The 11,121-nt window shown below is 34.0% G+C and overlaps 1 protein-coding gene across 3 annotated transcripts in view; it reads left to right on the top strand.

Moving 5' to 3' along the window:
* The first annotated feature begins 455 nt into the window (after positions 1–455).
* The window catches only part of LOC109557335 (platelet glycoprotein 4-like), a 40,796-nt gene continuing 30,130 nt past the window's right edge, over positions 456–11,121 (top strand). Inside the window, exons 1-2 of one of the 3 annotated variants that reach the window (XM_019958598.2) lie at positions 456–577; positions 10,286–10,443. In XM_019958598.2, coding sequence (XP_019814157.1) covers positions 10,324–10,443 — 120 coding nt within the window. In that variant the 5' untranslated portion in view covers positions 456–577; positions 10,286–10,323. Of the gene's footprint in view, positions 578–3,486; positions 3,638–8,589; positions 8,713–10,285; positions 10,444–11,121 lie in introns of those variants that run through there. The other 2 variants (XM_019958600.2, XM_070787677.1) reach the window with 2 other exon arrangements.

Here is an 11,121-nt window from a genome sequence, read left to right as displayed (position 1 = left end):
CACACTGCTATATTTAAAATAGATAACCAACAAGGACCTACTGTAAAGCACATGAAACTCCACTCAGTGTTATGTGACAGCCTGGATGGGAGTGGGGTTTGGGGGAGAATAGATACATGTACTTGTATGGCTGAGTTCCTTCCCTGTTCACCTGAAACTATCAAACAATTAACATTGTTTCTTAATGGTCTACACCCCAATACAAAATAAAAAGTTTAAAAGACAAAATAATTTTCCTGTTACATATACAATTTGAGGCAGATAAACAAAGGGAAGTACAAGGTATATACACACATAAGCTTGCCTGTGTGTGCACATGTGTGGATATATGTGTGCACACACATATGTATGTATATATAGATAAGAACATAAAAATGACTTTTTCCCTCTCCTTAGAGAGTTGAGTCAGCTGTGCAAACAAGTAAAGATGATGTCTGCCAAGATTTTTAGGTAGCCTTTGAAATTACATATTGATCTAACTCTGTCCACATGAGAGCTATCCACATATACTGAGGCTCTCTCGCTTTAATCTGTCTTTTACACACAGCTCCCACCACAGCTCCTATGAAATATACGGGTAAGTTTATTTTATATCTTTGATGAAGTAGGTTTACTTTCATCCTGTGTTTTTATTCATTAGACTACATGGCTTAAGTCTAAACTTTAAAAACCTTGATATTATGCATTTTATCTTTAGCAGTGTCCTTGAAATTTTCTTTTAAAAGTTGTATAGAAACCTCAATTTTAATCTCTCAAGCTTTCACTGGCATTACTGTGTACTTAATATGCTTTGTGTATTTAATATTCTCTTTTTAAACTGTATACATATATATTTATTTTTATTCCTGCATGTGAAGCCCCTACTCACCATATAAATCAGGTAGAGCCTACTGCTGGCTTAATACTTCTGTAAATGAACAAGGCAGTGATTGAAAATATAGGTGTTCATGTATATATAGATACACACATAATTATGTGTGCTATACACACATATGCACAAATATGTGTGTGTAAATATCCATGATTAGTTATCCCAAGGATAAAAGTGATGACACAAATTTTCCCTTATTGTTTTATACTGGTAACTAATACTGTGAAATACTTTACAGTGTATGTGCACTGTGTACTTTACAGGTCTTTAGGATAAAATTTGTTTTATTTAACCTCAAAATAATTTTATTACTTGCCACATACAGAATATACTCATTTTCATTTCTTGTCTGTTGAATTTAGCTATAACTTTCTAACATCAGGTTATTTAAAAGCGCTATTCAGTTTGTACAAATGTCTTAAAAAGAATATGTAAAGTTAGGTATTGACCAAGAACTCATTTATATATGTATATATATTTTTTCTTTCAGAAAAGTATATGGGCTCTTCAGTCAGATGACTGGGGTTTTAATCCTTGTTTTGGCATATATTAGTTGTGTGACCTCAACTAGTTGTCTAAAGAACACACAAGGTCAATGAGATAACATTTGTGAAACAATTTTTTCAATAACTGACAGATAGTAAGCTCCCAATACATGTTAACTCTGGGACCATATCATCATTAAAATGTATAGGTCTTTGACTGCCTATACAATCTAGAATTGCAAAGCATATAATAAAATTCTTTTCATTTGTTAGACTACAAAAAAAGAATGAATCACTTAAACATTTTTATCTACTATATAAAATCTGCATTCATCTTTACATCCTAAATTTAAATCTACCATATGATTTAATCTTCAGCTTGAGACTGTAGGTAGGCTTAGAGTTAGTTTCTTTAACAAGAAAGAAAATCAGGAATATGATGACTGTATGAAGCTCAGTTCACAAACCTATTATTATTAATAGAGCTGTGGTCAGAAATTGGACTCTGTGATCCCCCATCTAGAACTCTTTTTTATGCACCTGTCATCTGCTTCCTAAATATGTTGTAATATTTACAATTACACAATGGACTTTACTCTTCCTCTTTCACTTCACAAGGGATAAAGTCCATGATTCAGCTGATTGAGAAAAACTGTCCTAAAGGATTTTCTGAAACCATGCAAAAGCTAGAAGAAAGTTTATTAACGTTTATAAAAGAAAGTTTATTTATTAAATTTCATAAAATTGAAATTTTAAATAATCTTAAAAATAAAGTTTAAAATATTTAAAAAATCTTTTTTAAAGGGTCAAATGTTAAAAGAGTAGCTATTTCATTGTTAATTAATAAGGACAAACAAACCCCAAGGAAAAAAAAAAGATGAACAAGTATATTAGCAGAATTACTTTAAAATACAAATGCCCATATAATTAATAGGTTAAACTTCACTAAATTATTTACCAATAAAATAAGCACTTGTTAAAAATAAAGTTCAGTATGAACTAGTGTGTGTGATATATTGAGACAGGCATTTGCAAACACTGCTGGGTACATGTATAAAAAGAAATTTGCTAATACTCTTTCTACCAAAAGAAAGTATGTATTATTGATCCAGAAATTTCACTTTTGCTGTTTAGTAGGCCCAAGTACATAAATAAAACCACACATATGAATTTTTAGCATTGTTTTTAAAGTTCCATTAAATATGATATGGGTTATTTAAAACACAATACACTTTGATTACAAACTATTTTTCAATAATTGAAAAAAAAAACAGTTAACACTATTCATAATATGAGAATATCTCCAAGGTACATGAATATTAAAAGAGGCAAGTAGCAGAAGTTATGATTCACTGCATGCACTAGTCCATATACATATGGATATAAATTTGTGGGCAAAATCTTTGCAACCCCACGGACTGTAGCTTGCCAGGCTCCTCCATCCATAGGATTCTCCAGGCAAGAATACTGGAGTGGGTTGCCATTTCCTCCTCCAGGGGATCGAACCCTCATCTCTTACGTTTCCTGTATTTGCAGGCAGGTTCTTTACCACTAGCACCGCCTGGGAGGGTCTTTCTCTCAAAGTGCAAGGCCTTCTATTTGGTTAGATTTTAAAATAATGACTTTATTTTAAAGTAACTTATGTATACACTTTTTTTTTTCATTAAAAGTTCATCCTAAATAGTAGAATTATTTAAGTGTTATGTGATGATTGTCTTTTTATCTGAAGAGATTGAAGATAAATTTAATGATTTTTAGTTTGCATAGAAGAATTTTTCTGTGGTCACGAAACTTCTGTAAAACTAACAGAAATGATAGTGAAGAACTTCCAGTTAGAACAATAGGCTATTTCCTTTTTTAAAGTTTGTTTGTCATCCTTGTCGACTGACAGTCTCCAGTTTTGTTTTACAGTTATTAGCCTCAACACCCTTTAGATTAATGCTGTATGGGAAAGTGTACTTTATTTAAACTTCAAGAAATGAGTTTTTCAAGTTATAGCATACAGGAAAGTCAGACTGAAAATTCTTTCATCTGCACTTCCTATCCATCCCCAGGTCTTAGTTTATCATCTGAAATAATGATTGTGTATAAAACTGAGTGTATTAAAGGTCACTCAGCAAGTTTAGTTCCTTTAGTCTCTCGGGTATCTGATATGCTTGGATGGAAAACGGTGTGTGATGCACGCACACAAAGAGCTGCAGAGGATCTCAGATGTGGGCGATGGATCTTCACCAGAATACAAAAACAGACTCTAAGGATCCATATCAGTATTGAGATGAATGTAGGTTTCTTTCTTTTTCTTTAAATTTCTCTTGCAACAAACTCACTGAGATGTGGCATTGTCTTTCTCTCTCTTTTTTTTCCTTAAAGCATAAACTTTCAAACTTTATGTAATCATAAACTGAAATCAGGATTTCAGTGTAGGGTTTTCTAGGGAATATCATTTGATCCTACTAAGAATTAACTGTTCAAATGTTGGAGCATTTGACTGAAAAATTCTTTTTAACCTTTTTTAAAGGTGAGTCAATGTTTTTTTTCATTTTTTAATAAAAGATTTCTATCTTCCAAATGGTAGGAAATGACACTACTATATAAAAACCCTTAAGAAGTTACAGAACAACAATAGCAAGCAGGAATTTTCTTGAGGTCATCAGGCTTTTTTAAAAAAATTAGGTTTGTATTGTTTAATAACATCAATCTTCTTAACTTTTATTTGTAAAAAAAAAATATTAAAACCTTGTCCACTAGTCTATGGCATTTTGCTTCTTGTTTAAAATCTTATGTTTATCTGTACATATTTGTGAATATTTAAAATAATGTACTATCCAATGTGATTAACTGCAGAACTTTCATAGTCTACTTAAGCTATTTATACATGATTTTTCATTTAAATTATGAATGAAAATCAGCATTAATAAAAATAAATATAGAATTATTTCCTATAAATGATTTGTTACTCTTATAGCAACATGCTTTCTTCTATGCAATTATTAACTATTTATTATTTTAGAGTTATTGGTTTAACTTTCTATCTGAATTACCCAATTTTTGGTGAATCTGACATTTGTCTACATGGCGAAATGCAATGTGTTCTTGGATATGTTATTTTTAAGTGAACAAAGCTATTATAATTGTACTGGGAATGGTAAATTATATTAATTTCAAATAATGATTCTAAATTTAATAATTTTGTATAAATTATATAAAACTTGGTAACATGATAAAAACAAATCAGAATGAATGATTTTAGCTTTTTAGGAAGCTATGACAAATACCAGTGCATTATTTTCCTGAGTGATGATACCAAATTTAAATAAGATAAATCATTTTGAAGAAATTTAAAGTTATAATTTAATTAGTAATGGAATTCATACATAACTGTAATGGCATAAGTTTTCTGTATCTCAGTTTCTAGAATTATCAAGTTATATATTGAAAGGTATTTTCAAAAATCTTTGCAAGTACTTTTCAGTCTTTTCTTCACTATGTGGTATTAAAATAGTAAAAGAAACATTGCTTTTAATATCGGTTCAAAAAATGATCAAAAAATTTCGTCATCTGGAAGGTCCAGTGGTTAACTGGACTTTGAGAAGAAAAATACATAATTTTTTTTTTCATTTACCAGAATCATTATAAGACCAGAAAGATAAATCCAAAACATAATCACCAGAGAGCAGAGTAGCCTGGAAGGATCTCAAAATTATAACCAGAGAGGTATTAGGACAGAGTGTACTGAAAAATTTGTAATTTACCTTGGAAGTTATAGTTGCTACCTATGTATTTCATGAAAATATTTGGCAAAGTTTATTCAAATATATTTGAATTATGGATTCTTTGGTCCTGAAGAATTGGTTCTCTGTTTTCTGATTTAATCACAAGGTGTTTTTCTTTTTCTTTTTTTGGTTCACTGGCCCAAGTCATACCTGAAAGTTCCAAAGAGCACTGTTCTAAGCTAGAAGCTGCAATTTTATTTGTATGATAGTCTTAGTTTCTCTATAAAGGACAAATCATCTCATCAGATTTTATGGTAGTCTCAAGTGTTTTGCAAATAATCATTCCTACTTGTGTAAAATATGTTTATTAGATTAAAAAAATAATACTTGGTCAATATGCAATAATATTTTACCGTTATGATCGCTTAAAATAACATGTCATAATAACATTTGAAATAAAAACAACATGGTATGATAGGAATTTTTATCTCATTTAATCTGATTTGACATTTGAAATTTGTAAAGACCCTGATGCTGGGAAAGATTGAAGGTGGGAGGAAAAGGGGATGACAGAAGATGAGATGGTTGGATGGCATCACCGACTCAATGGACATGAGTTTGAGTAAGCTCTGGGAGTTGGTGATAGACAGGGAAGCCTGGTGTGCTGCAGTCCATGGGGTCACAAAGAGTTGGACATGACTGAGCTGAACTGACATTTGAAACCTTACATGATATATATCATATCCAGTTAGAGAAAATTGATCCACAGAGAAATGATATAATATTAAGACCCAGAAGTGACCCAAATTACTTGACTTCAAAGCCCAGAATCAGTATAATTCCTGTAGACTGTATAGTATCTTACAACTTGAGGTAAAAAAACTTGAGGTAGAAAAAAAAAAAAAAGATAATAGTATTTCCATCTTGGATATATCAAAAATGGCTTCAGATAGTTCTATTTAAACCAATATGACTTTAAGGGAATCACCTCAACCTTATAGCAGCCCCAGTAATCAAGTATTCCAAAAGTACTCTAAAAGATAAGTTTGTTTCTAAAAGAATCTTTAGTATACTACATGAAGTCCAATGCATTTATTGTTTTAATTTTTTAAAACTGTCACCAAAACAGTTATAAGTTCTAACATGTGAGAGGTATCATTTAGTGAAGTATATTATTTTATGTCTATTTTTTTTTCTATTATATATTTTAGGTCCATATATTCTGATAGGATGGAAATGCACAAGTAAATTGGAAGGTTTGTGGTAATTTCAATGAAAAAAGGTGTTGGAGATCCCCTGACCTAATTATTTAAACATTTTCCACAGAGCCCTTGGGTTCTTTGGGGATGACTCAAGAGTCCATACTTTGACCAGAATAGCTTTTCTTTTAACTATCTTTATACACTGGGATTGTGTGTAAAATTAGTATTAGTCTAATGACCTTGTGTTTCCTTATGATGAAACACAAGATTTAAATGACTGATTTAACTAGCTGGATATGAATCTACATCTTATTCATGGCTGGGGAATCATAGCTTTGTAAACACACCTAGAAATCATGTAAGAGTGTAAAAAGGAACTTTCATCATTCATATTCCACCTGCTTGTTGCAGTAATCATAACCAAAATTCTAAAACTGGGTCATCTAGGTCCTGGCATTCATTGATGGCACAAGTATGTACTTCTGTAACCCGAAATTGTTTTAAAGTATTGTAGTTTACAACCCAGGAAATTTTACCTCTGGCCAAGACTTTCCTTGGGCTTCCCTGGTAGTTTAGATGGTAAAGAATCTGCCTGCAATGTAGGAGACCTGGGTTTGATCCCTGGGTTGGAAAGATCCCCTGGAGAAGGGGATCTTCCAGTATCCTTGCCTGGAGAAGCCCATGAACAGACCATGGGGTCACACAAAGAGTTGGACATGACTGAGCGATTAACACTCACTTCAAGCTTTTCCTTGGTGGCATTTCCCAGGGAACATAGCATTATCCACATATCTGAGTTATTACAGATTTTCAGGCAACTTTCTCTAATATTCTGACCTATTCATTGGAGAGGCTTCTTATAGCTCAGTCTCAGTTTCTGCCACCAGATTTCTAACCTAGTGGAAAGGCATAATGCTCGTAAGTTCATTCCAGAAACACTCCATTGATTTGACAGAAAAGAAAAACCAGAGAAACTCTTAGTTCTTTCAAAGATAGCTCACATGTAGATATATTCGTGAATTCTACAAAAGGAATAAAATGTATAATCTCTGAAATGGTAGAGCTAATCTCCCTACAGACTCAAGAAAGGTATAAGATAGTTCTACCTTATAAATCAAATCTGCCTTTTTATTTTCTCTTCTTGACCTGGTGGTGGTGGTTTAGTTGCTAAGTCATGTCCGACTTTTGCAAACCCACGGGCTGTAGCCCGCCAGGCTCCATTGTCCATGGATTCTCCAAGGGAGAATACTGGAATGTGTTGCCATTTCCTTCCTGACCTAAGTCCAAATAATTAGTTTTCTTTCCTAAACCTGTGATTATTCTTCTTTTCCTAAATTTAAGCACTTTAAGCAAGCAATAAATTGCTGCTGCTGCTGCTGCTAAGTCGCTTCATGTCCGACTCTGTGCGACCCCACAGACGGTAGCCCACCAGGCTCCCCCGTCCCTGGGATTCTCCAGGCAAGAACACTGGAGTGGGTTGCCATTTCCTTCTCCAATGCATGAAAGTGAGAAGTGAAAGTGAAGTCACTCAGTTGTGTCCGACTCTTCGCGACCCCACGGACTGCAGCCCACCAGGCTCCTCCGTCCATGGGATTTTCTAGGCAAGAGTACTGGAGTGGCTTGCCATTGCCTTCTCCAAATAAATTGCTACAGATATCTATATCTTACTGTTTCTTATGACAAAGAAATAACAAACAAAACTTAAAGTTAGCAGGTAAAATAAATTTCAATATGTAAGAAGCTACATTATTAAGACAACCAAACATATAAGGCAGAAATATTATATGCTCTACATAGCTGCATTTGAGAGAAGAGTGGATACAAACAACACTGCTTTTTGAATATAAACATTAGTGGGAAAGCAGCTGAGTAGAATGTGCTGAGTAACTTGAACTTTTCTCTTATGTACTCAGTGTATGTCTTGCATAATGTGTTTGTCCCTCTTTTGCTGCAGGTGAATAAAACTACAGGTAACCCTTGAACATAATAGGTTTAAACTTTGTGGGTGTACTTTACACAGAATTTTTTCAGTAAATGTCACGGTACTGCCTGATCCACAGTATGTAGCTGGCTGGATCCATGGATGCAGAGCCACAGATAAGAAGGGCTACACTGTTTGTTATACAGGGATTTTCCACTGTGTACAGGGTCCATGTCTGTAACCCTTCTGTGTTGTTCAAGGGTCAACTCTATTTGGAATTTTGTAGTATGAAGTATAAGGTTAAAGTACGATTAGAATGGCAACATTCACTCATGGTGACAAGATACTGAAGCATAATAAATGAACACAAGTACAGCAGTCCCTCTTTTTTCCACAGGTGTGGGCAGATACCTTCTAAAACCTTCGTGTGGCTGAAATCACAGATAGCACCAAGCCATAAGTAGAACTCCCCCTTATTCTATGGTTTCAGTTACACTCAGTTGACCTTATTTGACCATGGGTAAATGAAACCATAGAGAGCAAAGCTGCTGATAGAGCAGGACAAAACTCACGTGAAATATCTTGTCTATTCTTAAAAAAAAATGTAAATTTATATCAAGGTAACAAAAGTGAGTCAGGGAGTTCAAAATTTGAAAAAGTAGACAAATTCAATCTCACCTTTCAGTACATGTATGCAGGAATGCTACAGCAAAACTTCTTTCTTTGTTTATATGATTCAGACCAGTGTTAGAGTAGTAACTGTCTAACCATGCAATTCAACAGAATAAATTACTGACTGTTTTCTTGCACCTGACTTATTAGCAGTGTGCTGTGTGAACTATTTCACTTCAATTTTAGGACAAAGCAGACAGAACCTAGGCAGTACCCAGTCTGCCCATTATTTGATATCTCTGGGCTCAGGGTCCTTGAAAGTCATAAATAATGAGTTTTAAGGTTTTGAGAGGAAGACACTGAAGAGCCTGTTATTCCCTGGATCATCCAGTGGATGTTCTTGGGACCCTTCCCTGTAGGCCATGGGGCTGCTTGAATAAAGGGAAATGATTCAGGGATAGGTCTGGTATATTCTCGACTATGACAGCATATAGTCCAAAAACAGGCATATATTCACATATATGCCATTTTAGAAACAGTAGTTCAGTAATGTTTAGAACAATTCATATTCCATCTGTCAGGATCGCAAAGGACATTAATATTGATTAATTTTATGGTTCCATGAAAACTGTAAGGGGGTGTACAATTATATTTAGCAAAGGGGATTCTACCTGAGAATTATCTAGTCATTACTATCAGGTTTACATAACATTTCCTCACATAATGTTTCATCGCATTATGACCACCCTGGCCAAAGCCATAAAAGGTAACCCTCCATCCCCAAGAAATTAATAAAAAACCCCACTCTACTTGCTTAGGAACACATAAAATTCCACAGGAAAAATTAATCATCTGTTTCACCTTGTACAGTGTTTGTTTACATTGGAAAAATCATGTGGCACTAATGATGATATACATTTCATCAGGAGCTCAATGTGAATCCATTTGTCCATCCCAATATACAGTGGAAGAATCTTTGGTATTAGGCACAGGCGAGGGAAATCATAATGGATAAAAAATAAATAAACTGCCATGAAAAAGTGCCTATAATTCAGTCTTCCTACATTTTGGGGAAAATCTAATTTTTCTTATTTCCTTACCTATGCAATTAATTCTTTAAAAAAACTAAATGGCTCTTCAAGTGGACAGAAATAGTAATAAAATCATCATAGTGGTATTTCTACCACAACAAAGCTAGGGAGGGAAAACCTGAGATCATAACAAATTATAATTTTTATTATCTTCTCAAGATTGAAAAAAATGTTTTTTTGTCTTTTTTGTCTGTAGCATCCATTCTGTTGGCATTTTTATTTTCCTTTGTCAGGGCATTCTGAAGTAGGGAAATTTTGTTTGTAAGCTACAAAACGCATTCCATTTATCAATATTAGGTCAACCTCATTTTGAAAAATGCTGTTGCAACCAAAATATCTCAGATGAACATGTTTTCAAATATTAGAATAATATATTCTTTGTTACAATAGGATCTACTCATTCTACTTAGAATTTCCTTGCAAGAAACATGGGCTGCGATCGAAACTGTGGGCTCGTCACTGGTGCTGTCATTGGTGCAGTTGTGGCTCTGTTCGGAGGGATTCTAATGCCAGTTGGAGACATGCTTATTGAGAAGACAATTAAAAAGGTACAAGTACTATCAAGAATATTTCTTGTCATTTTGATTCGTTCCATTTTAATCCCCATTTTGCTTAGGGTGCCTCTTTTGTATTTCACTTTAACTGGCAATTTTTGGTCTCCAACATAATAAACCACTGAAACTCTATATTATAGAGAAATGGTCATAGTATGATTCATATTCTATACTAATGCACTGTCATATTAAATCTAAATATCCAATTTTTGATTAAAAAACTATTATAGGTATGCAGGTAAGTAGAAGTAGTGGCTTTTAATTATGTTCAAAGATTATGTTGATATGCTTTTTTGTACACATATATACCATTTTTATTGAAAGAAATATTCTTTAAATTCTACAGTACTTTAAAATTTTCTAAAGTTTCACATACATGATTTCATCAGTTCAGTTCAGTTCAGTCACTCAGTCGTATCCGACTCTTTGCGACCCCATGGACTGCAGCACACCAGGCCTCCCTGTCCACCACCAACTCCCAGAGTTCACTCCAACTCATGTCCATCAAGTTGGTGATGCCATCCAGCCATCTCATCCTCTGTCGTCCCCTTCTCCTCCTGCCCCCAATTCCTCCCAGCATCAGAGTCTTTTCCAATGAGTCTACTCTTTGCATGAGGTGGCCAAAGTATTGGAGTTTCAGCTTTAGCATCAGTCCTTCCAAAGAACACCCAT

Source organism: Bos indicus, chromosome 4, assembly GCF_029378745.1.
Source record: "Bos indicus isolate NIAB-ARS_2022 breed Sahiwal x Tharparkar chromosome 4, NIAB-ARS_B.indTharparkar_mat_pri_1.0, whole genome shotgun sequence".
In the NCBI taxonomy this organism is placed as follows: domain Eukaryota; kingdom Metazoa; phylum Chordata; class Mammalia; order Artiodactyla; family Bovidae; genus Bos; species Bos indicus.
The sequence above is the reverse complement of the archived record's forward strand: the minus strand, read 5'-3'. Positions and strand labels throughout refer to the sequence as shown.